The sequence below is a fragment of the Primulina huaijiensis genome, chromosome 18 (genome assembly GCF_012295235.1).
Source record: "Primulina huaijiensis isolate GDHJ02 chromosome 18, ASM1229523v2, whole genome shotgun sequence".
Taxonomy (NCBI): domain Eukaryota; kingdom Viridiplantae; phylum Streptophyta; class Magnoliopsida; order Lamiales; family Gesneriaceae; genus Primulina; species Primulina huaijiensis.
The window spans coordinates 19931620-19959547 of NC_133323.1; the positions used below are offsets into that span (position 1 = coordinate 19931620).

The following is a 27928-nucleotide window of genomic DNA, read 5'->3' on the forward strand; positions in this document are numbered from 1 at the left end:
TTGTGAAAATGTTTTTCATTATCCTATTCCAAATTGGTTTTTCATATGGTGGAAGATTTTTGGTCCATCAGCAAAAATTTTGCCTGAGATTTTTATAAAACCAATGAGTACTTAGTTAAATGTTTCTCCAAGTATTAAAAAATCTTTTTCTGAACATTGGATTGACGGCAAGACTTTATGTCTGTTCTTCATGGAATTTGGAATCCCATGGATCTGGAGATGGCAGCCAGAATTTGGTTATACTGATGAAGGTATCCCTTGCCTATGGAGAGTTAGCTCTACTAAATTTTGGGATAAACTTTGAAGAGAAGATCCAGCAACTGGACAGATTTATGGCTCAGAAACTCTTCATCAAATAGAAGACAAAATTTCTTCATACCAGAAAGATTTACAGCATCAACATGAAAAAGAAAAAGATGCAATGAGTCCATTTAAAATTTTGACTCAACAATATTCAGAAATTTACTCCAAAGAGAAAATGGTAGAAATCTACATTGAAGAGATGAAAAAAGACCTCTACAAAAATATTGGATGTTCTGATTCAAAATCTGACAAGTCCATGACCTCTGAATCAAGTGAAAATCAATTTATTCATCTAATGCAAATGCAAGATGCTCAAGATCCAGAGGATGATATTTCTCAATTTTCTCAGATCAATGATATTTTTGAAAATCTCAAAAATTCATTAAAGGATAATATTAAAGATGATTAGGATATTCATCTTTACACATCACGTTGCAATCAACTAATGGATGGTGACATATCACATCAAAGGTGGAATATCACATCGTGGCATGATATCATGACAAAAGTGGGTAGCATATTTACTATTTACTTTTTGACTTTGTAACCATGTTACTGTTTGCTTTAATAAAGCATTTTACTGTTTATTTTTTTAGTTGGAATCCGGGGTTTCATGTCCGGCCCTTCCATCTATTTATAGGACCATTCTGTTTTCTTAGAAGAACACGGTCGAGTTTGGTCCCCTATTTTCCTATCTTGTAAAAATCCTTCTTAATAAAAGCTTCCACTTATTCAAGACTTCTATTCTGATTACAATTATGTAAGTTTACTGTTTTTATTTTCTGTTTTTATTTTACAGTTTTAAATTTTAAATTTTGGTATATTAGCCTGAATGACAGGCTAAAACAATCGCGTTAAATCATCTCATTACTAAACCATGATCTTTATTTATTTGTAACTTGGAATTAAATTGAAATGATAAAAGATTTATTTGAATTTTAGAATTTGATGTAATATAAGGGTTAATTGTTGAACATAAGGTTTAAAGACGAACCAGGAAATAGTAAACACAAGGTTCGAAGTTAATTAAGAGGCATAAATTCATGTTGTAGCCCTTCAGCCTGCTTAGCCGAGAGATGACGTTTAAGACGTTTATGGGTGATTTTTATGAATTTATGTTTCTGAAGTTGTCTTCGGGAAATCCTCTGTTGTTTAATTTCTCTGGTATATCTTTTATAATTCCTTTCATGTTTTGTAAAATTGTCATAGATGAACCTTATATTCATTCTTATTCTGGAAATTAAATACATCCTTTTATTAGTTCAGTAATGTGAATATGGTATATAGGCTGGAAACCAATAATCTCCATGTGTGCGAAAACCACTAAGGAAACATTTGGTAAAAAAATATCACGTATTAGATTCAATTTGTATTCCAAGTCTCAAATGAATTATATATAATAATATATTTTTAGTTTTCAAATAATTAATAAAGTTATGATTTTTGTTTATAAAATAATGATTTCCTCAATTATTATATTTACCAAATATAACCGGGACATCCGAACAAATGCATATATATGCTAAATCAAACTGAAATCTTCAAAGTGACATTATTCGACAAGAAACCATGATTTCTGAAATAAATGAACTCTTAAGTTAGGTAGCAGTTAATAAATTACTACGTGATAAATGAACTCTTAAATTAGGTAGCAGTTAATAAATTACTACGTGAGCTATGCAATCTCTAAATCACAAAACAGTCTGTATAAGAAGTTGACACGGATTAATAAAAAAGCTTACTCTAGATTGAAGATGAAAAGAACAATTGTCGCACTCGGTAAATGGGAGAAGTGAATTTTTCTGGAGCTGAAGGATAGTTGGACAGTTGAGGGATTTTGTTTTTACTTTGTACTTGAAAAGTTCACCAAATACCTGGAAGAATTTAAAGATTTAAGCCCACCAATCTACTCAAGAACGTTATGAAGCGGAGAAGATGATGATCCACCTGCAAAACAGAAATGAGAGTTCTTGGTAAACATTTACGCTTATGATCTCATTGGTCGTGGGCTCAAGTTGTCTTGTCGATTCTACATTTTTGGTTTGGCTGGTAAAAATTTATTTTCATGGATGGTGAGTTCTTCTGAAGGAAGTACTAGGAATTGGGTGGAAATCAGATTTCTGTAATAAGAGGGTATAGATCGAAATTCATCCATTGTGCTCGTGAAAGAATGAGCATGAATATATGAACTTCCAGTACCTACTTTATAACTCCTCTTTTCTACTTCCCTGTTTTGCAACTGTATTTCGGTGCTTCTGAATGAAATCTACCATATCATCTTTGGTCCTATCTCCATCATACTGCACCACATTTCCACTAGATGATATGAAATTAAGTGGTATGGGTGAGTCAATCTTACAATTTTTGCAATTATAACATCTGGATCATTTTTAAATGACACAGCAACTTCATCCAAGATGGGAGCCAACTTTTTGCAGTGTCCACACCATGGTGCATAAAACTCTAACAGAACTGCACAACAAATTTTGCCCATATGTGAGGGTATAGTGCAACAACATGAAGACACTAAAAGGAAATAACTTAAATTGAAAATCTCTTTCTTGTCGAGGAAGTCATGAAACTTGATCGGGATGCAACCCAAACATGTGCAACCACAAAAAATTCATGCTGAGGTCTATCAAAATAATTGAGAGAGAGAAACCAAAAATTTCTAATCAAATTAAAGCATGAATAATAGTGAGATAATAGCATTCTAAGAAAGAGAAAAATAAAAGCACAATGCAAATTACGATTTCCATTTTACCCAGGTCAAAAAAAATAAATAAAAGTTTTTTATTAAATGGTGCAACAAGGTACAGAATTAAAATCGATTTAAACAATTTTAAATGTTAGCCCCACATGAATAGAAATTTCAAGCACAAGAAAATGTAAAAAAGAAGGTGAATGATGGCTCACCATTCTTTCCAGAACTTAAGACCATGTCCTGCAGACTGTCAGCCACCACCACCTTAACAGGTTCATCGTTTGTATCAGGAACAGGCTCTGACTTCTTGTATGGTTGCACAATGCCGTCCTTCATATGTCATTATTAAGATGTTAGTTACTGTAGAGATGCAGTGACAAAACAGCACATATTGGGGAAGAAAAACATTTAACATTCTTAGGGCATGTTTAGTATGTGGGGCAAGGTGGGATTGTGGGATAATTGAAGTTTTATCATCATAAAATCAAGAGACGGAAGGTGAAACGAAGATAAAGCTGAATAGAAGGTGATATAAATGAAGAAACCAGTACCTCATAGTCCTTTACCCATGATTCAATGTGATTGGGCTCAACATTTGGCTTGAGATATTTCTCTCCATCTGTCTTCTGGATAATGATGAGGGGGACCTGATCTTCCTTGATCCCAAAATACTGTTCATTTCAGGCAGCGACAGCAAGTTAACAACGATATTCAGTACACTCAACAACAAGGTACTGATACATACTACCTGAAAGGCACCTTGGCTAGCTTCAAGATCGCCCATTAGAAAACTTAAACCTTCGCCCTTATGGTGCAGAGCCACATTACGATGCTTAGATTCAAAAGCATCGAACTGCCCGTTGCTGAAGTTGAGAAACAACATTGCCTGCCAAAGAAAAATGCTTTTATCCAGTAACTGGCCTTGGAAAACAATGAAAAAAACTATGACATATTCCATCTGTAGGTGACAAAAAGAAGGTGCTGAAGTAGAAAAACACTTCTTGTCAACCAAAAATTTTTCGTCAAGCAACTGGTCAAAGGCAATGCAAGTTTCGACTCTGTAAATGGATTGTTTTATTTACATAACAAGACTGTCAGTTACCAATATACTTTCAGAAAGAAAAAGTAAAAGCAGCTCACCTTCGCATTTGGGCTGTTGAAGTATTTAATAACAAAAGGATGGTGCTTCGGATCTTTGTCAAAGAGAGTTACAGTAGGAATACTTGTTTCTTCAACAAATTTCACTAAAGCATCCACATCAAATTCCTGCAAGCAAGAATGTCAGTTACCAGGTTAGGCTACAATAAAAAAATTTCTGAAGAGAACAAAACAGATATAATTTTCAAGACCTCATAACTGTTGTACCTGGAAATTGACGGCAAGTTCATCAAAAGGCTTAAACAACCTAACAAAAGGCCCTCCAGAGGATGTATCTCCATGTGGGAGAAGTTTGGCATCCATGGTATGACCGAATTCACAGTCATCACGCAATCTGTCAGCTAAAGTTGTAAAATTCTCAAAACTTTCTCCAGATAATTCTGGGAACACTCCAACCTATTCATTTCAAGAGAGAGTGGTCAACCTAACCTGGCATACTAGAAGTTCATGAAGCACTAACACAGATTTATGAGAAAGTAAGAGCGGACTTACAACAAGAATCTTATTGCTTTCAATTATAGAAGTAACTTCTTCAGGTGATTTAAGTTCGACTGAAGCAGGACCGCTTTGCTTTTTCAGATAACTGACTATACCATCAGCTTCCCGGGGTCCTTTGTATTCTTGAACAACACTACCACCATATCTCAGTATTTTGAGAGTGGGGAAACCTCGAATCTCGTACTCATTAGTTAGGGGTTTATTATTCTGATCATTAGCATCTACTTTTGCCAAGACAACTTGAGGATCTGTCTTACTCAAAATAGATGCAGCCTTTTCATACTGAAATTCATAGAAGATACTTAGAACAGATAAAAAGAATTCTCCAGATATTTCCAAAAAGAATGTATTGCAAACTCCATTTAGAAAAACAATAACAGTACCTCTGGAGCAAGTTTCTTACAGTGACCACACCTGTTATAACATATTAACATTAAAACAGGCTTGTACTAATGGATGATAAAATCTTATATATTCAGTTGTTAAGGAAATAAAAACAGCAACTTCTTTGCGAAAAAATATCCATAACAGTAACAGCAGTTCAGTTTTTTTTGCCTAAAGTGTAGTGTAGAATCATTGTATTATATCACATAATAAATTGGTGTCAGAAAGAGAAAGAATACTTACACTGATAGGATGATTCAAATAAAACTGAAAGGTAATAAATGTTCATAATTTCGGAGACATTTTCAATGAAAATATTTAAATAGGGAAAAGACTTCAGATCATAATGCCAAAGACAGTTTACTTAAAAATGCACTTTTTCAGTTTTACGGATCTTTTCATATATGCCTTTTTTTCGTTTACAGATCATCATTTATACTTTAGTCTCAATTTTTCAGCATAAGAAAGATTCTCCACATCGACAAAGCAACAGAATATCCTCGTTTTTAGATACAAAGCTTGACACTTTGAACCTAAAAAAATCAAAACCCACAAATAAAAGGAAGCAGCAGCTGGAAAAAACACATAAGCACACGTAAAAACAATACCCCAAAAAAGCCAATTAACAAAACAAGTAGAAGACAACCAAATGCCCACCCAAAACCTCGGTAAAAAGCACAATAAAAAAAAAACAAATCCAAGCAGATAAACACATAAATAATAGTTCAAAAAAGGAAACTAATAATCGAAACAAAAGAGTTACCAAGGGGCATAGAATTCAACGACGGTGAACTTGTGTTTGGCGATGAAATCAGTGAAATTGGAGTGGTCCAAAGTGACCACGAACTCTCTAGATTCGGATTCGTCCGCGTAACTACTCGCCGTAGCTGAAAAGTAATCGAAGCGGGATCCGGCTAGTATTACAAATGGTAGGAATACGCACATGGAAATCTTGAAGATCGCCATTGTTATATGAGATTATCTTGTCGCTTGGCGCGTGTTATTTAGAGTTTGGTCCTAGGTGGCGTTAGCGACACATTTATTTCATTTAACATGGATAATTGAGGAAAATTATATTTTTTTAGGGTTTTTTTACCCCCAAAACCGATGTGAAATATAAAAAATATGTATTATTTTCTTTTGAAAATTAAATAAATATTCTAGATATTAATATTTTATAAAAATTATCAGAACAATTGTGATCCGAAGTATTTTGATGATATATCGTAAAATATTGATCAAAATGATTGACGAGCAAAACGATTAAAAAGAAAACTTAATTTTTTAAAAGTCATATTTCAGGTCAGCTAGATTAATTCGGATATTATCTATACTAACCGAATGCTGGAAGATCGAGCTAAATGACACGGATACAGCCACCGGAAACGTCAACTTTGTATAGATAATGTCCGAAATAGTCTAGCTGGCTTAAAATATGACTTGTACCAAATTGAGTTTTCTTTTTAACTGTCTTAACTGTAGGTTATTTTGATCTTTATTCTATGAGATATTATCAAAATACTTCAACTCGTCAAATTTTCTAGTAGTGCAGGGGATGTTCATTCAACTTTTTATAAAAAAAAATTAATTGTCTAGGATGTCTATTTAATTTTGACAAGAGAGAAGTGTGCATTTTTTATATTTTACGGGAGGTTTGAAGCAAATAACTATTTTTGTCTCAAAAATTTTATGTTTTTTTTTGGTAATGTTAATGGTGTATTTATTTTTTTAGTTTAGTAATTTGCATGTTTTTACCTTTTTTTGTCATGTTAACGAAAAATTTGTATTTTTAGTTTTTTAACTTATACGTTTTTTTTCTTTTTTTCTTATTTTCTCACCGGACTCTGTCGTGTTGCTGGAAATTACTCATGTGACAAACGTGGATGCTGACATAAATTTTTAGAAGGAAACTTGTATATGTGTCGTGTTTTTTAGATTATTATTTGAAAGAAAACACGACGGAATCCAGTCAAAAAATGACCAAAATAGGAAGGAAAAAAACATACAAGTTACATGAATAAAAATAAAATTCACCTATAACTTGGTTAAAAATGGAAAAAAATCATATTATTGTCCAAATTGATAGAGTAAGTGAGCGCTAGGTCAATTGTTCCTCCTACCAACACTTTTTCGGACGAGCTTGTCACACATGATTTGCGTAGTGTGGTTTATGTGGATAACTTGGTTTGGAGGCAATTGCGTTAGTCTCTAGGAATTTAACCAGTGTGCACTGAAGAGTATTGACTGCGGATTCCCACATCATAAAAAATACAAATGTACTGTTAACAGGACAAAAAAAAACATGCAAGTTATGGAAGATGAAAATTCATTTTAACATAACCAAAACTAGAAAATGTAAAAAATTATAGAACAAAAAATGTGTTATCTCCATATATGGCGCTCTAGCTTAGACTTGTTCTATACCTTGATGTTAACTTTCTATTCAATACTGAACGAACCAAACATGTGAACATCCAGCTAACAATAATTTATTTATATTATAATTATACTAATCATAATACTTTCAAATCTTTTGAAATTATTTGTGATGTTTATAATTATAATTATAATGTAGATAAGTATATAATGAATTTGTGTTTCCTTTATTTAATTTATTATTATTAATGAAAATAAATTGGAAATTATAGATTTCAAATAACTCGATCCAAATGAAAATTGTTAAAAATTAACCCAAAATAAATTATAATTGAAAAATATATGTTTTTTCAAGAGTTGGGTGTCATTCCTCGAGCAATTAATCCAGTCTCAGTCTACTGCGACAACACCAGTACTGTTGCGCAAACAAAAGAACCGAGGTCTCATCAACGATCCAAACATATACCGAAGAAGTTTTACATAATTCGGGATATTGTGGGAAGAGCATATATATCAGTAGAGAGAGTTGGATCTGCAGATAATGTTGTTGATCCATTAACGAAGTCCCTGCCAGGATCATTGTTTGAGAAACATCGTGAAGCAATGAGTCTAAGAGCTATGAATAGTTGGATATAGGGCATGTGATAGATTGTTTGAGTAGGTGACCAGTGAGCTAACTTGTGGTTTGGACTTTATTGACTCTAATGCAAAAACGATCTTTACTTTAATAATATGTTACGATTTTATCAAATTATGGCATTTAACTTTATCTGTATACACATGCAAGCTGCATAGATAAAGTCCTTGAATATATAATATGTACTATGAAATTTTTCTCTCAACGTAAGAAATTGAAATTCATTAGGAAGTGTACCATATATTACAAACATGTTCCTAGTCGAATCAACAACCTAAAATAAGGATAAAGGTCGGTTGAGCTTGAGACTAGCATCTATGATATAAATGTTATGTTTTATGGGTAAGGGCATGGAGATGTCCATTCATATAGATGTGTGATCATATGATGAATACTGAACAACCCTCACTCGAACTGTCTAAGTGGTTCTCCCTTATCGTGTGGAATAGCCAGCGGTTATGGTTGTACACCATTAGTCTTTTGACAACGTAGAGGCTCTGTATACTAGCATGCACTTTGATCCGTTTACTGACTCCATTGAAGGTCATAAGGTGGAGAGATTAGGTGTATTTTCAAAATACGTAAGAGCAAATACATTGTAGTCGGGATTCACCGTTCGCTTACGGGTGAAAATATCATATGTGATATGATAAGTTGGTAGTGTAAAGAGACTTTGGCTAGAGAAAAAAATGTGTTTTATTGAAAGGTTTTTCCTAGTTGCACTTAGGATGACAATATTAGCACTCAAAGATACATCACATCGTTATCTATTTCATATGCAACTCTCGATATACCAATGGTTACAGATTCGATCGAGATATATGAGTTGAAGAGACCGTATTGTACGCTAATCATAATTTAGAATTCTTGCAGACATTATCAGCGATACCTGGGAGATTAATGGGCAATGATACCATGCATTATTAAAAGTCGATAAATATATAATATAATAATAATATGAGAATTTTAGTTATTGAAAGAGTTCTAATGATACTAGGATTATAACTCCTAGCAACATACAACTTGTGTTATTTTTATTTTTAATAAATATGTTATAAAGGTTGATAACACATAACATTCAACACAAAACACACAAAAATCTTCTCTCTCCTAACTAAAAGCTCTCGGGCACTTTGAAAAAATTGAAGAAAAGTTTGGTCGTGAGTTTCTTCTTTGTGTCTCGCCCCGCCGCTGTTACATCGACTCCGTATTTATGAAATTAGGGTTTCTGAAGCCCAACGCAAATTTTTTTGTGATTTTTAGTGCAATACAAACAAGGAACAAAGTCTTCATTCGTAAACTTCATTTGAAGATCAAATGGGCGCAGGTGGCGGCGGAGTCTCTTCGGGTCGACTGACTTTGGCGCTTTCATTCCTCACTCTCACAGGTGAGCTCATAGGACCATAAGCCGCTGGAATGCTCCTAAATTAAATTTTGTAATTATGCAGCCCCTATTGTCTTAATTATTTTCTGATACAAGATTGCAATGGAGTTTCTTAATTCTTAGGCTGAGGCCAAATCTTTCTGGCCCAAACCAAACTTTGTGTGGTTAAATTAAGGCCCACGTTTGTTTTGGCCCAAATAAAATTTTGTTAATGGCTTCAATGCTGTGTAATTTATGACGAGTTTGAATTAGTTTTAAAAAATCATTTAATAAAATCTAGCTTTTCGAAATGATTTCCTTGAAAAAAAAAAAAAAAAAAAACAAAACAAAACAGAAACGATTTTCATATTTTGATATATGTTGAAAAGTGATTTTGTTTTTATTTTTAAAATAAAAGTAAGAAAAAAATCAAAATCTTTAAAAAAATAAATAAATAAAATTTTGGGGTTTTGAGATTACTACTAAGTTAAGTGACCAATAATTGATTTCTATTGTCAATTTGTTTGGAAATATAGCAATCAACGGACCAACAAACAAGACTTGTAGCGATAAGTCAAGTTTTCCAGACGAACGTTGGCCTCAAAAAATAACCATTTTTTTCTTCCTTCTTTTGTCATTTATTATTTGTAATAGATTGATTGTCCAAGGAACGTTTTGTGTTTATTCTAATTTTGTTTCGTTGTTCGTTAGACCTAATATTATTAGAACGAATGGATACTCCAAACAATTTTTTACAATAATCTGCAAACCACGTTAACCAGATAAACTATATCGGACAAGTTTCGTGTCACAAATTCATCCGATAAGGTGTTGATATCATTGATCAAGCACTCACCTACTCCACCAACTATAATCTGTTCAGACCAACTTGGTCTTAAATTTAGTCGATTTACTTCAAACTTACAATGGTAATCAAATCTACTTCCGAGTCGAATATTATCATAAGCCCAAAAACTCTTAAGGTTATGTTTGGCTTTACCATTAAATCTCATCACTTTTTTTTGTTATATATTGATCATATTTAGTCAACCAAACCAAATATTCTACTGTTTATTTAATACTATTTCAAATCCTACTCAATATTTTAATAATTACAACATTATTTATCATATCCAATTTCAACAACCTAATTAAATACAACCTTATATTATTCCAAAATAAAGTACTTGTAATTTGACAATAAAATTTACAAGATAATTATTATTATTATTATTATTTTCCTTTATCATTTTAAATTAAATATTTTCTAAATTAATTTACATATATGATAGATAAAAAAAAAACGTTTCTTTCAGTTGTCTTTAATTTTATAGATAGATGAACAAACAATAATTTTTTTTTTGTCTTGTTGGTATGCCCACACGTTTGGTGGGAAAAATGTCATGTCTGGTGAAACAAATTTAGCAAACTAAAGCAACCAAAAGTGGTTTGCGTTTTTAATAAATATATAAATAAATAAAATAAATATAGTGGTTTGTTTAGTTACATGAATATTTGAATTAATTTATTGTGATTAGGAGAATAGTTAACTATTTAAATTGATTTTATAGTTTTTATTAATATTATCATTAAATTAAATTTTTATATCTAGCATGAGATTTTTCAGTTGATAAAGAACGTGTGTTTCTATTTAAGTAATAATAAGAAACTATATGTATTGAATTTCCAACTATGAATATTAGAATATAAATTTATGTTTATTGCATGAATGATCAAATTAATTAATTTCAATTGTGAAATCTACCAAAATTAATGTTATTTTTCATTGATTTTTAATTTTATTTTTGTATGCTTATTAGTTATTTTTAAAATTTTATTTTTATTTTCTTGTTAAAATCACGTTTAAGAAAACCCTCTTATTATTGTTCTTATTTTTAACACGACAAAATTCACACTTTCTCATAAGAACGATCTATATTCACTCTACTACATATTAATTAATGTTATTAAGTAAAGTTTATACGACTAATCACTATCAATTCCTAATCAGCATAATAAATATATAGATATGCCGAACTTTGTTCGATTGAGGACGAGAACAAAATAAAAAGGGAAGTCAACTTCAAGATTCACCAAATTACCACCTACTCTTTTTGACAGTGCAAGTAGTCATGATGCGGTCATACGCAAATCTTTGCTATGTTGGCACTATTGCGGCGGAAATCAAAGGGACCTTGGATAGTCAATATGCCCTAGTATTGAGCCATGTTTTGCGATCGGGTAATGAGGTTGAACATTTGCTAGTTTCTTTTTCTATTTCTCCCCTCCTTATTTTGAGAGATCGGGTAAAGAGGAACACATCGGAGTCCTAAAGTAAACTTATGATTCAAAATAATAGGTTCCTATAAATAGTATCAGATTCTTCTAAACTCTCGGGAGATTTTATAGAGATCCAAAATACGGTACAAAACAATGACAATCAGCTTACTATGTACTATATAAAATTGAGGAAATTCTTGGAACATTAAAGTATATTAAAACAATAACCAAATTCTATAACAACAACCAAATTCTAGCAAAAGGATATCGGAAGGAAGGTTATCACATCCTTTGATACTAAACCCTTATAACACCAAAGAAGGAAGGCCAAGGTAATGCCAAAACCTTTAACCGACGAAGAAAAAATGAGAATTAACTTATGACAATTATAGAAAAAATTGGCTTAGAAAATCTTCAAGACCTCGTAAATCTTTTGCGAATTTCAATGTCGTAGATCTGAAGATGAATACAACAAGAGGCGAACCTCCCACAATAACTTGGTCATCTTCCCATGAACAATAAAGAGAAAGTATGAGATCTCATAATACAAATATGAGAGAACCCCAAACAGATTTCTAAGTAGGTGGAGAAGCAAACCCAGCGGGAACAAGGTCAAAGATAAATCAAATTTTCTTGCACCAAACACCCTATGAGAAGTCTGTTTTAGAAGCAATATATATTCTTATGGGATTATGCTTAACCTTGATGTACTTGATTTAAAAAACAAAGAAGATCTCATAGATGACTGAACATCAGCTATGAGAATTGCAACATGCACACTTGATCTCAACAAAGAATGATTCACTAACCTTAGGAAATAAGTACGATGAGATCAATTAAAATCGCTTGGGACATGACTTCATCCGAAACCAAAGAGTCAGTCCTACCCTGACAATCTCTAAATGAGATAGCTAGGAGAATGACTACCCCCTATTTAAAACACAATTTATAGGGGTAGAGTATTTTAACAGTCAAAACACAGATAAGAAAAATAAATATACTCAAGTTCTGTATGGTTTTGAATTATATGACATCTATTCGGTGGATGAATATATTATGTTATTCACTAAGTATAGATGAAATTCATGGGTCGAAGAAAATATCGCAATGCAACACTGGATATTGAAGGAGTGGTTTATTACCAAGATCTGGTTCAAGTATATCAGTTTGAAGATATTTCTTCAGACAAGAGTATATATGAAGAAGATAAAGTCTTAAATTAGGAAGAAAATGATGGAACATAATCAGAATCTGACTGAAAATGAAGTGTTTCGACACGAAACATATGAAGACTTTTCTAGTTTCTTTATCTAGACAACAATATCTCATAACATGATCCAAAAGATCATGAGGGAAAATCCTAACCTACAGAGATATCAAGGATTCTCTCCAGGACATATAGAAAAATTATTAGAAAATATGGATTTAAGAAATAGAAAACATCATCTAATATATAAAGTTTCCAGAAGGAAAATGACAATCTCAATAGATCTTACGGGAAACCGGATTGAGATGCAGTTAATTCCTTATAAAGAAATTAAAGAGGATTTGCAAAAACTCAAGATAAAAATAGCACGAACCATGTCCTGAATTCATATCGAAGCAATCCAAATTATGATGAAAGCTACTTTTAAATAAGTAATATATTCATTTATTAACATTGCTATATGCGATAAAATAATGAGTAACTTTCAAGACTCAATACTGTGAATAATTTCATGGAATCTATGCGCAGAGAAAATTGTAGAAGCAATTTACCTAAGAATTGTCTACAACATAGCAGATTGAGATTTCAGCTGAGTTTTAACATTGCATCAAAGTTTTAGAGAAAAGAGGGTGATGAAAGTTTATAATAGATCATATTCTATTATCTATCAAATTTCATATGCTCTATCTCATACATATAATTCAGAATTGTTTATTAGAAATGAGTTTATCGAAATACTAGAAATATTTGAAAAAGTTTCTCAGACAATTTATCCAGAAATAATCGAGTTTCATTTAATACAGGAAACATATATCCTGATCCAAGACAAAATGACTCTACAAAAGAGTCAAAGTCTTAGACTGGAACCAAGAAGATTATCTTTCAAGAAGATAGAATAACAAGTCACAGGTGGGGAAAAACACATGTGCAAGAAGCTGAACAGTTACTAAAAAACTTTTCGACAATAAAAAAGCTTAGATGTCCAAAAAGGTTTAGAGAAGTCGAAATAGTATTTGATATTACTAAACAAACAAATAAATTTCTTTGTAATATCATATACTATTCAGAATAATCTATGATAGGAACTTATCAAGAAATGATCAATATCAGATAATTAGAAGTTCACGTCCAAGGAATCCCAAGAAAATAACTAGATCAATTGATTTTTGGGATATAGTTTCTAGAGGAATACAAACTTTGGAAACATCTACAAAATGTAATGAAATTCATGGTAGAGGAGGGAAAATGAAAAATCTAATGACCACAAGCTCATTCTCGATATACATTCCAATAAGGATGTTATATAAACAATATAAAGCATAATATTTTGTTGCTTATATGCATTCAAGAGCTAGAAAAAGATGAGTTTTTCCAAAATAATTAGAAGAAGAATTAACTCAAATTGCTGGACGAGATTTATCCAAGTGAATCTTAATATTATGTAAATGATTAAGATGACAGAAATATTAATCGGAGGTGCTGAATAAACACCTTGGTACAAAGAAAAAACACCATCGATTTATTTTCAAGATACAAGAGCAGACATTTTACTATGAAATAATTTCTATGTTTAAATATTATACACAAGAAAATGCGACTAGAAGATTAATGTTTATAACACCATGTGATCACAAAGTTATAGTCTAGAGACTAAGATATGCATTTTTCAGAAAATTGTCAATCCAGTTTCGCAGCAAGCGTGGTGATGAAAAAAACTTTTGGAAGATGTTATCTCGCAAGTCTTCAAGGTTGTTGAGTCATCTGGGCTAAAGATTTTTCTCAGTTCATCTTTGGACATCTATGTGGATTAGCTGAAAAGTTTTTACACAAGAGGGGGATATTCATTGAATACGGAAAGATATTGATGACTCTGGGAAAGGACAATCTATTGATCGAGCAAGGTTACATCTTTACCCTGTTTCAGTTTCCCACTTAAGGGCTAAATGAATTATTTGAAGTGCCTAAGCAATCAGTTGAGGACATGAAACTCAAGTGTTCTGCATCCAGGGATCCTATCAAAACGTATGGGAAAAAGAAAGAGATGAACTTGGAGTATCAACTTCTGGCTGATGTGGTGGCCAAGCCAATTCTGGCGAAGGCAAACTCATTTGATGCGTACACTAGTGAAAAGTTTCTGGTGATGACAGTCATTGCCACATGACTCAAAGTTAAGTAAGCTTGTTCCAGATTCTAAAGGTGATGATTCAAAATGAGAAGCAATCAGTCAGATTGGCCATCCCCTTGAGCAGATTGTTTGAAGACGTTGGAGCCTTGTTGAGCAACTCTATAACTCTGCACAAGTTCAAGGCTCTTAATGCACCAAATAATCTCTCTCTCAGGCCAAAAAGATAGGAACTGAATATCTCTACTGCTAGGATGGTGGTAATCAATGATGAAATTGGAGAAGAACTGTTACTGTAAAGAAACTAGTTGCAAAAAAGGGAAGCAAGGAAACTGGATCCAAGCACAAGAGGAAACTGATTTTGAAATCCCGTGACTCTGAGGTAGCAACTCCTTCTCCTACTGTGAAAAATCCCAGAACAATAAAAACTAGACCCGTGCCTACACCAATCAAGCCAATACCTATCTCTCAGGTGCAAGCGGTCAAAGTCACTGGAGACAAGGTTATCGAAGAGCCAGCAGAAAAACAAAAACTGGAGTAAGTCTCATGTGAGACGGTCTCACGAATTTTTATCTTTAAGACGGGTCAACCCTACTGATATTCACAATAAAAAGTAATACTCTTAGCATAAAAAGTAATACATTTTCATGGATGACCCAAATAAGAGATTCGTCCCACGAAATTGATCCGTGAGACCGTCTCACAAGAGTTTTTGTGCAAGAAATGATAGCGGTGACAGCTCCATCTAGACCAACAAATTAAGTAATCATTAAAGACCCCATCCAATCCACTAGGTCAGGATTGGTCTCTACCTTCTTCTCAGCCTCAAGAAAAGGAAAGGTGAAGGAGACTGAATGAAACGTCCACTACTTTTAACTTTAAAATCGTACTTAATTTTTTTTCTTTATAAAATTCGAAACTTGCAATTTAAAATACTCAGAATTTCCAAAATCCAAAAATTAATTTAACATTTAAAAATCTTAAGTGAATAAAATCCCTAAATCGTCAATTAACAAATATCCTACGTCAACCATTAACATGATCAAAACTAAACTTCATAATAAAGCATAAATCTATAAATAGAAAATCCTCAAAATCTTTTCGTAAAACTTTTAAATGCTAAATAAGTGCGGAGAATAAATGTCCCTTGGGAGTGTACTGTCTGCCTCGATTCACTCAAGCGTCAGCGCCTCCCTCACTAACATCATCACCTGCAGTATTCAAACTAGTGAGTCTAATGACTCAGCACGTTTCTAAACATGAGTAACAAATAATACATATACAAACATATGCATTAAAATCATATTTTTATTTAAAATAATATTTTTATCATAAATAAATCATAAATCGTAAAATCGTAAAGCTGTCAATCGTTTATCATTTTGGGTGAAGTTTGATTCTTGAAAATGGCTAGCCTTTTATCCTCTGGTCGACTGATTAGTCTTAGCTCACCATTGCGCATGTGGACGGACACTAGGCACCAACGTAAAATGGAAATACGATCGTCGGGCTCCCTCTGGGGTATTTTCCCGTAAACGGGCTCTCTCTGGGGTCTTTTTCCTCACGATATTCCCAAAATCACATATCTTATCATTTATGACACAGTCAATTCAGATCTTTCAAAAATATTTTCCGTTTCCTTTTTATCATAAAATATCGTATCATTTCCACATTTGCAAAATAGCATTTTAACCGTAAAAATTTCACAGCTTTACCATAAATAATCAAATTTATTATTTTCATCATAAACATTCAAAAATATCATTTGACATGTGTTATGATTCATCGGAACACTGCCAGACCTTTCGTACTATCTGGGACGCAAAATGACCGTTTTACCCTTGGACTCAAAAATTATCGATTTTGGCTTTTTCTTACTTTTATTGACTTGAGCCTATCCCAAATCATTAAATAAGGTTAAATTTGACTTTTAATATTTTTCTTAGATGTAAATCCGAGCCTTTCGATTTAATAACTTAATTATTAATCCATAAAGCGTTTTAATCCAAAATTAATTCCCAACTTAATATTATTATTCCCAAATTAGAATCTTAGACTTTTAATCCCTAAAATACCCTCGTGAGCCACGAACCACGCCCCGTGAACCATGGTTCGAGCCATCTTCTTTATACCTTGCAATTTCGTACCCTAGGCCCTAACTCACGTTCTTTTATCCCAAAACCTTCGATCCATCCTCGAGCCTCCTAGGACTAGACCACGTCCAGCCCCTCTTAGACCACCCTGAACCATCTTGGACCAGCGCACCCAGCCTGAAACGTCTGCCTTTATTTTTCTTAAATCGTGCTAGAATTTTTTTCTCTTTAATCTCCATAATTAAAAATATACATATATATAAATACTTTAAAATATCTTGTCACCATTTTAAAAATAAACATCCAACTAACATTTAAAAATCCAAAGGAAAATAGTTTAAATCGTCAGACGTTTACCAAACTCAAAAACATTATTTGAAAAGTATAGCTCATACTGTAACCTCTCAAAAACCACTCCTCATTAAATCGTCGTAAAAATATCTTTAGCATCACTTAAAATCATAAATCATAACTAGTGCGGAAAACTAGCGTCGGTCCTCGGGTTATGTTCACATTCAGTCCAGCAAAGTCAACCATCAAGACCTCCATAACCACCTGCATCAATCACACCTAGTGAGTCTAAAGACTCAACACATCATATTCTTGATACCAAATAATAAGTATAAAAATCACATACAACAGTGAAAAATACTTGTACTTAAAATATCGTTTTCATGAAGATGCAGAAACTTTAAACAAAACCATTTTCATAAACATTTTCATGATGGATAAACTTTAAATAAAAACATTTTCAAAATGATTCATCATCTTTAAACATAAACATTTTCATAAACTTTATCAAAAACTTTTACGTAAACGTTTTAATACCATCATAAACATATTCATATTCATATCATCATCAACATATACATATTCATATCCGTATCCAAGGAAACACGATCGTCGGGCTCCCACTGGGACCATAACCCTCACGAAATTTCCAACATATCATCGTATTAGTCACAATTACTTCACTTCCTTCAACGTTTTATATTCTCATCACTTAACAAAATTTAAACATGCATATAACGTTTTTCTTTTTAAACCAAGCATGCAACATGTCTTTTAGATGTCCACGTTAAATCATAAAATCCATCAACATTTAAAATAAACGTTTTATCTTATAAAAATCATAAAAAGCCATACACATTTTAAAATAAACATTTTAACATCATAAACGTTTAAAATAAACATTTTAACGTAAAAATCCATAAACATAAAAATTCCATAAACATTTAAAATTGACATATTAACATATAAGAATTCATAATCATTGAAAATAATCATATTAGCACATAAAACAGCATTCAGGACACTGCCATGACGTTTACTAATTTCTAGGTGTAAAAAGACCGTTTTACTCCTGAACGTAAAATTTCACGTTTTCGATATTTTCTTAATTCCATTGACTCTAACATGTCCCAAATATTTATTTAAGCTTACATGAATTTTCTCATATTTTTATTTAGCTTAAATCGATGACTTTTAAATTAATCTTTAAATAAGACATATTAACGCGCTTTAATCCGAAATTAAACCAAATCTTAATATAAAATTCCCAAATTAAAAATTTAGCCTTTTAAGAATTATTTAAGCTTAAACCTAATTTTTCATAATTTTATAAAGCTTAAACTAGGCGTTTCAATTAACTCGTTAATTAGCGTTTCGTGCGCCGATTAAATCTCGAATAAATCCAAAACTCGTTATTTTTGTCCCGAACTTTTAACATAACCTTTTTATGATTTATTCTACCCTTCCAAGTCATGATCCACACCCGTGGACCCATGGATTCAATTTTTGTTCTTTAATTTTCGTTTTTGACACATAACCAAATCACCCGAGCCAACTCCTAATTTACTCGAGCCACGCCCAAGCCACCTCGAGCCAAACCCAAGCCAACCCATCTAGAAACCCTACTGACCAGCCCCGAGCCCAAGAACCAGCCCCTAAGTCGCACAATCACTCCTGGAAACCGACCCCAAGTACATGTGTGTGTGCGTTTGTAGTGTTTGTAGTAGGTTTCCTAGCCGCCTTGGGACACTACCAGCCCTTACCCATCGGCCACCCATGACCCTTACCGACCCTAGACCACGCCCAGACCAAGCCCAGACCAACTTAGCCACCAGAACCCCAAGCCCGCAGCACCTGAATCAAGAAGCAACCTGCGCGTTCACTTGTTGTCATGCGCAAGCACACATCCCTTCGAGCCCCAGCGCACCCAAGTCACACCAGCCCCTGCCCACACCATCTTGCGCCCTCTTAGGACCCTAAGGACCTAGCCCAACCCAGCCTAGAGCTCCATGGCCGAGCCACTTCTTCCCTAACCCAACTGTCAACCTGCTCTGCTATCTCTTGCTCTCGGGTGGAGTCCTTCTTGGCAAGGACTCCTCCCAGCCCCTGATTTTCGAGTCTTAGCGTGGCTAGGACTCTTCCCTGACTCAGACCATGACCCAGCCCTTACCCCAGATGAACCATGCAAGGCCTATCCTCTTATTCCCCAAAAACCGAGCCCTCAAAACTCACCACCACAAGTTTCGGTTCCTGTTTGTTACATTCATGTTTGTGCAACGTTTAGGTTGTGTTTTATGTACCTAATGCTTCGTGTAAACATCTTTAATTATCCTCCTAACATGGCAGCCCCCTTAACCACATAAAAACATGATTTTGGAATCAAATAACACACGTTTAAAGCATATATGCAATTAGTTACGAAAATAAAACTTGTGTTCTTTGTTTTCATGCAAATTCAAACTTAAATACATAATATGGTGTGATGATGAGTAAAAGGAGAATATGACGTGCTTTTGCTTTATATACGCACGAAAATCCGTTGACGACGAAGAACGGGACGCGAACTAGGCTTGAATCTCCCTTGGACCCCTTCGAATTTCCTTCAAAAGTTGTGTGTGTGTAGTGCCGTGTGTGGGGTGTATTTGGGAGTGTTTCTGATTTTTAAAAGTTGTTGCCGTGAGTTTATGAGTGCATGGGGTATGTTTTTAAGTGTTTTTATATTAATAAAATGGCTAATTAGTTTACTAATTAGGCTTAGGTCTATTATGACATAAAATTAAGCCCATTAGTCTAATTAAGATTTAAATAAGATGTTAACAAAGTTTTGGTAAAAATAAATTTGTGAATTTATTAGCCGGGTTGCTAATACGTTCAAATTTTTGTTGAAAATCCAATACCTATAAAAATTACGCCCCGGCGTATAAAATCACCTCAAAACTTCTTATTTTCAAAAATATGAAAAACCAACACTCATATTTTAAATAATTAAAAACAATTATTTGATAAAAACGTTTTACGTTTCTCAGCCCTCGGTTTCCGTTCTTCGATCGCAACTCAAATATCCTTTAAAAATACATTTTTATGCAACCATGTAGAAAAATATATTTTAAACATGCAATTATGCACAACATAATTATTTAATGCAATTAAAACATTTAATTAAATACAAGATAATTTAATAATTGCATGCATGTGGTTTGCGTGGACCTTAAAATTTTCGGGGCGTTACACAGCCCCTAGCCCAACCATCACAATACTCGAGCCCTAACCTCCCTAGAACCATTCGCCTTCCTAAAACCTCGAGCCACCACCGAACCATCCTGGACCTAACCCTGACCCGACCGTCTTGGACCCTTCCAGGCCTAGCCTAGCCCAGCACCGAACCAGCCCTCAGCCACGCGGAGCCAACCCTGCGCATGCACACATGCGCAAGAGCGCCTAGGGCTCGCGACTACTCTTCCTTCAACTAACCTGCCCCAGACTCCTCGAGGCCCATCTAGGAACCTAGCTGACCCCCTTATTATCAGCCTCGAGCCAGCCCGCACGCCCCTCCAACCGAGCTGAGCCACAGTGTGCTGCTTCCCCCTAGCCATGCCCCTACCTAAGAGCAAACCCTAGGACTCTTCCCCCTTGCCATGCACAACCCTTCCATGCTTGTCCAGCCGTCGTGTTGTCCCTTAAACGACACTTTTCCTAGCCCTTAAATACCTCCTCTTGACAGCGTGTCCTTAGGAATTATAACGTTTTTCATCGAGCGTAAAATCATCAAAATTTTGAATATTTTCGTCAAAACGTTAAGCAATTTGAACTCAAATATTTTTCATTAAAGATACATAAAACATGCATATTATGATTTGAATGATGCGTCAAAGGAGTTTAGAAACGTGCTTTTGCGTTTTAGAACGCACGAATATATGATTGTTGGCGTGGGGCGAAGAAGAAGAACGAACGGCGATGAAGACTCCTTTTTTCTTCCTCCTCTATTTTTTTGAAATTTAGGTGTGTGTGAAGTGTGTGTTTCGGGTGACATCCTTCTCAAAAGACCTAGGAATTCTTTTTTTATAGATTTTAATTTGAATGTTAATGGGCTTATGTTTTGGGCATTTGATTTTAAGAGCAATTGGACCTACTTATCCTAGGTAAATTATGCCCAATAACACTCATTTAATTGAAAAATAAAAGTTTATAAAAATTAGTTTTCGAAAATAGTAATATTAATCTTTTAAAAGTCTCTCATTTGCCCAAAACCGACTTTCCGAATAAGATCGAGCTCGTCTCGTAAAATAATTTGAACTCTATCATTTTTACAAAAATTTCCTTGTGAATTCCATGTAAGTAAGAGTGAGAAATCTTACTGTTCAAATCATTCTAGATTGAAGTTAATAAGAGCTTCAGTTAGGCAGTGTTAAGTCCTATTGAAGTGGGTGATTTCGAACTGTTTGTAATTACCAATGTATTTTAGTACAATCTTTTTGTGAGGAAGAAAGAGTGACGTAGGAGTATTGAAATCTTCGAACATTTAGAAACAACTTTGTTCTTATTTACTTATCAGTTTATCTATCGTAAATATTATTCAATAGAACACAACTGATTTTTTTAATAAGTCATTTGTTCGAACATTCTTAGTTAGTCTACTTTCAGACAGTTCATACCAATTAACTTACTGAAAACCCAACTGACAAAAATAAAATTTCAAAGTTGCTAACCCAATCGAAATATTTATTGAGATAAATTTATCCACTTTCCTCTAAATTTATTTCCGATCCTAACAACGTGATATTTGAACTGTTGTACCGTATAAAAAATCAGAGTTGTATCATTGTCATTGACTATAATTTTGGTTAAAATTGCAAACACTTCGTGTTACCCATAGTGTTGCTTCTTTGTTTTATTTTTTGTCCATTTTTTTATAAAAGTATATAATCCTAAATATAATATATTCACTATTTTCATTGAAGTAAAAATATATTACACGGTTGATTTTGAAGGCTTATTTCTATACCGTACCAATTACTTGGCATATGAAACACAGCTCAAAACTCTGAGTGATTATTTTGTCTGTGTCTAAGATACTCTCATTCGGCTGTGTTTCAGCTTTTTAGTGATATCCAAAGTTAAAAAGGGGACATTTTTTTACATAAGGTTATCCGTAACATGTATGTACACACAAGCTGAAGCAGGCGGCCAACTTTCCTTGAACAAGATCCCAAAACGTATCTCCTTCCTTCTAATGACACTCTGTCACGGAATCAAATTTATTTTATATATATAATCTGGTCTACGTAAGCGTAAGTATAATATTTTCCACCAAGAGTTGTTTTTCACTGTTTGTTAGCGGGGTTTTCTAGATTTTCTTGACAACGGCGGCGATGGATGCGGAAGCAGTGGTGAAGGAGCTGAGAGCCACCTATTCCGGCGGGAAGACCAAGACTTTGGAGTGGCGGGTTTCCCAGTTGAAGGCCCTTTTGAAGATTACCGAGCATCATGAAGAGGAGATCGTCCATGCTCTGCGTTCTGATCTGAATAAGCCAGAATTTGAGGCCTTTGTTCATGAGGTGAAAGGAAAATAGTTTTATTTTGTTGTTTCTTGCAGCTTGGGATTTCTCGGATTCGTGTTTTTAAATGCGATTCATGTGTTGTTTTTCCGATTTAAACGATGTGATTATTTTTTTTGTCCTTTTCTTGGCTGTATTCAATGCTCTGTTTTCATTAAAGATGAAAAGTTGAATCTTGGGATCTTTTCCGCTTTTTAATGTGTTTCTTTGATGGAAATCTGAGGTATGCTGAGATGGTTATGATTTAGTTGGGTAGTTCCGTGTATTTAATGCGAAATTTATATAATTTTAAAAAATTGTGAAATATTTATGAATTTTTATTTTCTTTTTTAATTTTAATGAGGGTGACTGCCTGGCTAGTTCTAAACCAGAGCAGAAGGGATTGAGGTGTAAAATTGAAAATCAATTTTTGTTTATAACTTTTGGACCTTGATTTGTGATTATGATTAAAAGTATGAGGTACTAATTAGTATGTTAACTGTTGTTTCTACCTTAGAAGAGGAAAGCTAAACAAACGCCTACTTTCAATCTGTAATGAAATTTTTTCATGGAAAACGTTCCTTGTACAGTTGTACATCAGTTAGATGGAATGATGCATGCATAAAACTGTCATCTATGAAAATATATTTTGCTGTGCAAAAAGTGTGGCAATTCTTGATTCCTGTTTTCTTATAATAAAAATGTCTTCTTGATTCTGCCTTTTTGGGTTTCAGTGAATGGCCCTCTGTCTCTTTTCTTGGGGTGGGAAATGCAGCAAATGGGGTCTCGAAAAAGAAGTAAAAGATGATGGACTAATTTTGTTGAAAGGATATACAGTGAATTTAGTATGTCATGGATTGCAGCGTATCAGAATTCAAATCGATGTTCAAAAGATTGATATCAAAGAACAATGACCAAAAACTGATGGGCTAAGAACTATAGCGAAAGATAGGTGTATGTTGAGGAAAATAACTGAAAACAATTCATTATTAGCGGTTTTTGGAATTAATAAAGAAGAATAATTTAATCATTTTTTTCATAATTGTGGATAGCTATCCCTACCAAGTGCTATCATAATGTAGAAATCACAATCAGGGTCGTTTCTAGGATCAACTGAATCATTTCAAGATTGACTATGGTTGAGTGTGATTATGGCTTTGAGTATCATATTTGTACCGTTGAAGTTTTTTAGAAAATGAGTGGAAATAATTGAGTAAAAACTTAAAATTTCCTTTACGTTTTGGCCGTGGCACATTCTTCTTGTCTACCTACTTGAGCATGAATTTTATATTAATCATCACCTTCTCGTCAAATTCATGGTTCCGACTTGTGTTATTTATGACGCAGATTTCTGCAATATCAACAGCATGCAAGTTCGCTTTAAAAGAATTGCACCGATGGATGATGCCGGAAAAAGTAAATTCGAAATGTTTTAAAATATGGAAAATTATGTTGGCTTCCTGTTATCTTTTAAAGGGTCGTCCAATTCTAAATGCAGGTGAAAACCTCCATGACTACCTTTCCTTCGAAAGCTGAGATAGTATCGGAACCTTTGGGTGTCGTGTTAGTTATATCAGCTTGGAACTATCCATTTTGTAAGTTTATCCTAATTCAATCTTCCTTTCTCGTGTTTATTACTTGACTCATGTTTAACATTTGCTTTATGTACTCATAACTTGTTATTAGAGCAAATCTTGCATTTTAGCATTTATCTGACCCCCAAAACTTTATGCTATTGTATTGCTTTTTCCTTGCATATGATTTCGGTCGACCCCAAAGTGCTATCTCTTGATCCGGTGATTGGAGCTATTGCAGCTGGCAATGCTGTCGTATTAAAACCTTCTGAAATTGCCCCTGCCACATCATCAGTGCTTGCAAAACTTCTTGGGGAGTATATGGATACTTCATCAGTCAAAGTTATTGAGGGCGCTGTGTCCGAAAGCACTGCATTACTTGAGCAAAAATGGGACAAAATATTTTACACAGGTGATAACAAATTCAACCGTATAATGATTTTATGTTATGAAGAAGCTATCATAAGATCACAAGTTAATTCATCATCCCTTAAATACAACTATGACATTTCTTATTAATAATATTCTTATCAAATGATGGCAAATCACATTTAATTTTTGTTGTTTGTGCTCCTGATTATACTCTAGGTACTAGGAAGTTAACATGTTCGACCAAATAATTTTATAGGGAACGGTAAGGTGGGACGCATCGTGTTAGCTGCAGCGGCAAAGCATCTTACACCTGTGGTTTTGGAGCTTGGTGGGAAATGTCCAACCGTTGTTGATACAAACATCGAATTAAAAGTAACTATCACTTTTTTTATTCAAGATTTTCCTACATATAATTTTTTTGTAGGGAACCCCTATCTGAAAGCAATGTTCTTTGTTCTTATCAGTTGAAATTATCATGAAAATTTGTTCTGCATTGATAGGTTGCTGCTAGACGTATCATTTCAGGCAAGTGGGGGTGCAATAGCGGACAAACCTGTGTTTCTCCTGATTACATAATAACTACAAAAGATTATGCCCCAAAACTGGTAAGCAATTCTGTTTTATTGAACCACGATGCGAGTTGAGAAATATTTATTAATTTTTCAAGTGCTGTCATGGTTTCTTAGATAAATGCTCTTACATGTGAGCTTGAAAAATTCTATGGAAAGGATCCTCTGCAATCAAAAGACTTGTCAGCCATAGTAAATTCCAACCATTTTGATCGCTTAGCAAGGTTGATAGATGATGAGAAGGTCTCTGGTAAGATCGTTCATGGAGGTCAACAGGATAAAGCCAATATGTGAGTTCAACAAAGCAGTTTAGCACTCTTTTCCTTCTTCAGAGTTGATGTTATGATTGTAGAATCCTAAACATGTTATTGCTTTTCCTTTCGTTTTTCAGCAAGATTGCTCCCACTATAATGTTGGATGTGCCAGCTGATTCTCTGATCATGAGCGATGAGATATTTGGCCCTTTACTTCCAATACTCACGGTAGAATTTAATGAATCTTCTTGTATACTCTCTTTGCGAGATCATCAGATGTCATTTTTGTGTTATTTTTACTTGGTGTGCATTAATAAAATAATCTAGCCATTAGTTTCATGTCACTTTTGCCTGTAGATTACTGTTGTGCTAACCAAGAAATGGTGAAATTCTGAGATGATATAATCTCGACATGTATTTATAGATTTAAGAAGAGAAAATACCTCATACAGTTGGTGAAAAGTTGAGCAAACTCATATTAACAAATGAAAAAAGTCAATATTTGAAGAATGCTGTTACGCTTCTAAGTAAAAAGGAAATTCGTCTTATATTTGGCTTAATTATGTTTAACTCTTGACATATTTAGTGTAATTATATTTTGTTTTCCATTCACGAAGGTCAACAAAATTGAAGACAGTATAAGTGAGATTAATGCCAGAGCGAAGCCACTTGCTGCATATGTATTTACAAATGACAAAAGGCTGAAAGAGGAGTTCATAAAAAACGTCTCTGCAGGGGGTCTGCTCGTTAACGACACTACTCTACATGTAAGTCTTCCTTCTGGAATAAAAATTGTCGCGGATACTTCTTAGTCTTGAACACATGCCAACACGAGGTCAAGTCTGTCTGGTTGCAGATGTACATTTTATCTTATTTCTGGTAGCATCTATGGTGATTGACTCCATGACATAATATAGGAGGCGACTTTCATGTACACTGGTAGTCTAGTAGTACTTGCTGCGTACGCACGTTTAAATTGATTTTGTAGATTTTGTATAGAACAGAATCGTATTTTAAAATTTTTAAAAATTAATGTATTATACATTATTATCGAAGTAAGGATTTTTTTCATGAAATAAAAAAACAAATTTCTAGACATTGAGATAATATTTGTCTATCTGAACTTCATACCATTATTAGATGTGTTAGGCATCCAAGAAATAAAAAGAATAAATGGGAGACACCAAAGTTGGGACAAATCAAGAGAACTCATACAATGTAGTATAGAACGAGGTATTTTAGGAGACAAAAGATCAGAACTAAGAAATAAAAATGGTTACTATAGGTGGCTTTTGCCTGATTATAGATGACACCCTACGAATAATCATGACGTGTTGGCATTTAGAAAACACTATTACGCTTCTCACCCCAAGTAGAACATTTGGTTTACATTCTATACTTGAATGCAGTAGATGAGTAGTCAAAATAGAATTGGGTAGGTTGAGGGTTTGTTTTGAGTTTATCAACCAGCAGAGACATCTAAAGCGAAGAGATATCAAAATGCATGTTTTCTAACTTTTTTTTTCTCAATTTCCTGTGGGAGGACCATTTATTAGGAGGCCAGTTTGGATGTAGAAGCAGTTTAACAAAGTTCTTTTCTAAGCCAAACTTCTTTTAAGTATTTTTTAGTATGTAGAAGCAGATTTATGTTTGCATAGAGAACTGAGCAAAATCTATTCTTTTTTCATTTTTAAAGAGGTGCAGAATCATATCCCCAAAGCAGAATTTCTAAAGCTTCGGTTTTTTACAGAATAATGCGAGAGTGATGGTATAACTCGATTGACCAGTCATTTAATGATTTTTTTAAACACAGCTTGCAGTGTCCAGTTTGCCGTTTGGAGGAGTGGGAGAAAGTGGAATGGGAGCATACCATGGGAAATTCTCTTTCGATGCTTTCAGCCATAAGAAGGCCGTTTTACAACGTAGTTTTGCTGGGGATTTAGCTGCTAGATACCCTCCATACACTACTAAGAAGCTAAAATTGCTCAAGGCGCTGTTGAAGGGAGATATCATTGGTATTTTTCGAGTTTTGATTGGTTGGTAAGACTTGAATATTTGGCTATACTTGCATATAGATGGATGGAACACACGCAACTGGTTTAATTTATTGTGCTTTTACTTGTGTGAACGGACTTCTGTTTGAGGATTAAACAATAATGTTTCTACTTAGGAGGTTTGTGTTTATATTTAGTTTGACTTGATTCTTTCT

The 27928-nt window shown here is 33.8% G+C and overlaps 1 protein-coding gene and 1 pseudogene across 2 annotated transcripts; one reads left to right on the forward strand and one right to left on the reverse strand.

Annotated features, from left to right (window-relative positions):
• Positions 1-2288: 2288 nt before the first annotated feature.
• Positions 2289-6071, reverse strand: LOC140964104 (protein disulfide-isomerase-like; annotated as a pseudogene).
• A 16422-nt stretch (positions 6072-22493) lies between these two features.
• LOC140964432 (aldehyde dehydrogenase-like) lies at positions 22494-27926 on the forward strand. Of its 2 annotated transcripts, XM_073424216.1 has the most exons (11): positions 22494-22629; positions 22765-22971; positions 24298-24366; positions 24449-24545; positions 24730-24936; positions 25153-25268; positions 25397-25501; positions 25583-25755; positions 25857-25947; positions 26337-26486; positions 27533-27926. In XM_073424216.1, exons 2-11 carry the CDS (start codon positions 22786-22788, stop codon positions 27761-27763), a joined length of 1425 nt encoding a protein of 474 aa, XP_073280317.1. In that variant the 5' UTR covers positions 22494-22629; positions 22765-22785; the 3' UTR covers positions 27764-27926. The 2 variants fall into 2 exon arrangements, with proteins under 2 accessions (XP_073280317.1, XP_073280316.1); XM_073424215.1 differs by having other exon boundaries at positions 22518-22971.
• The last annotated feature ends 2 nt before the right edge of the window (positions 27927-27928 follow it).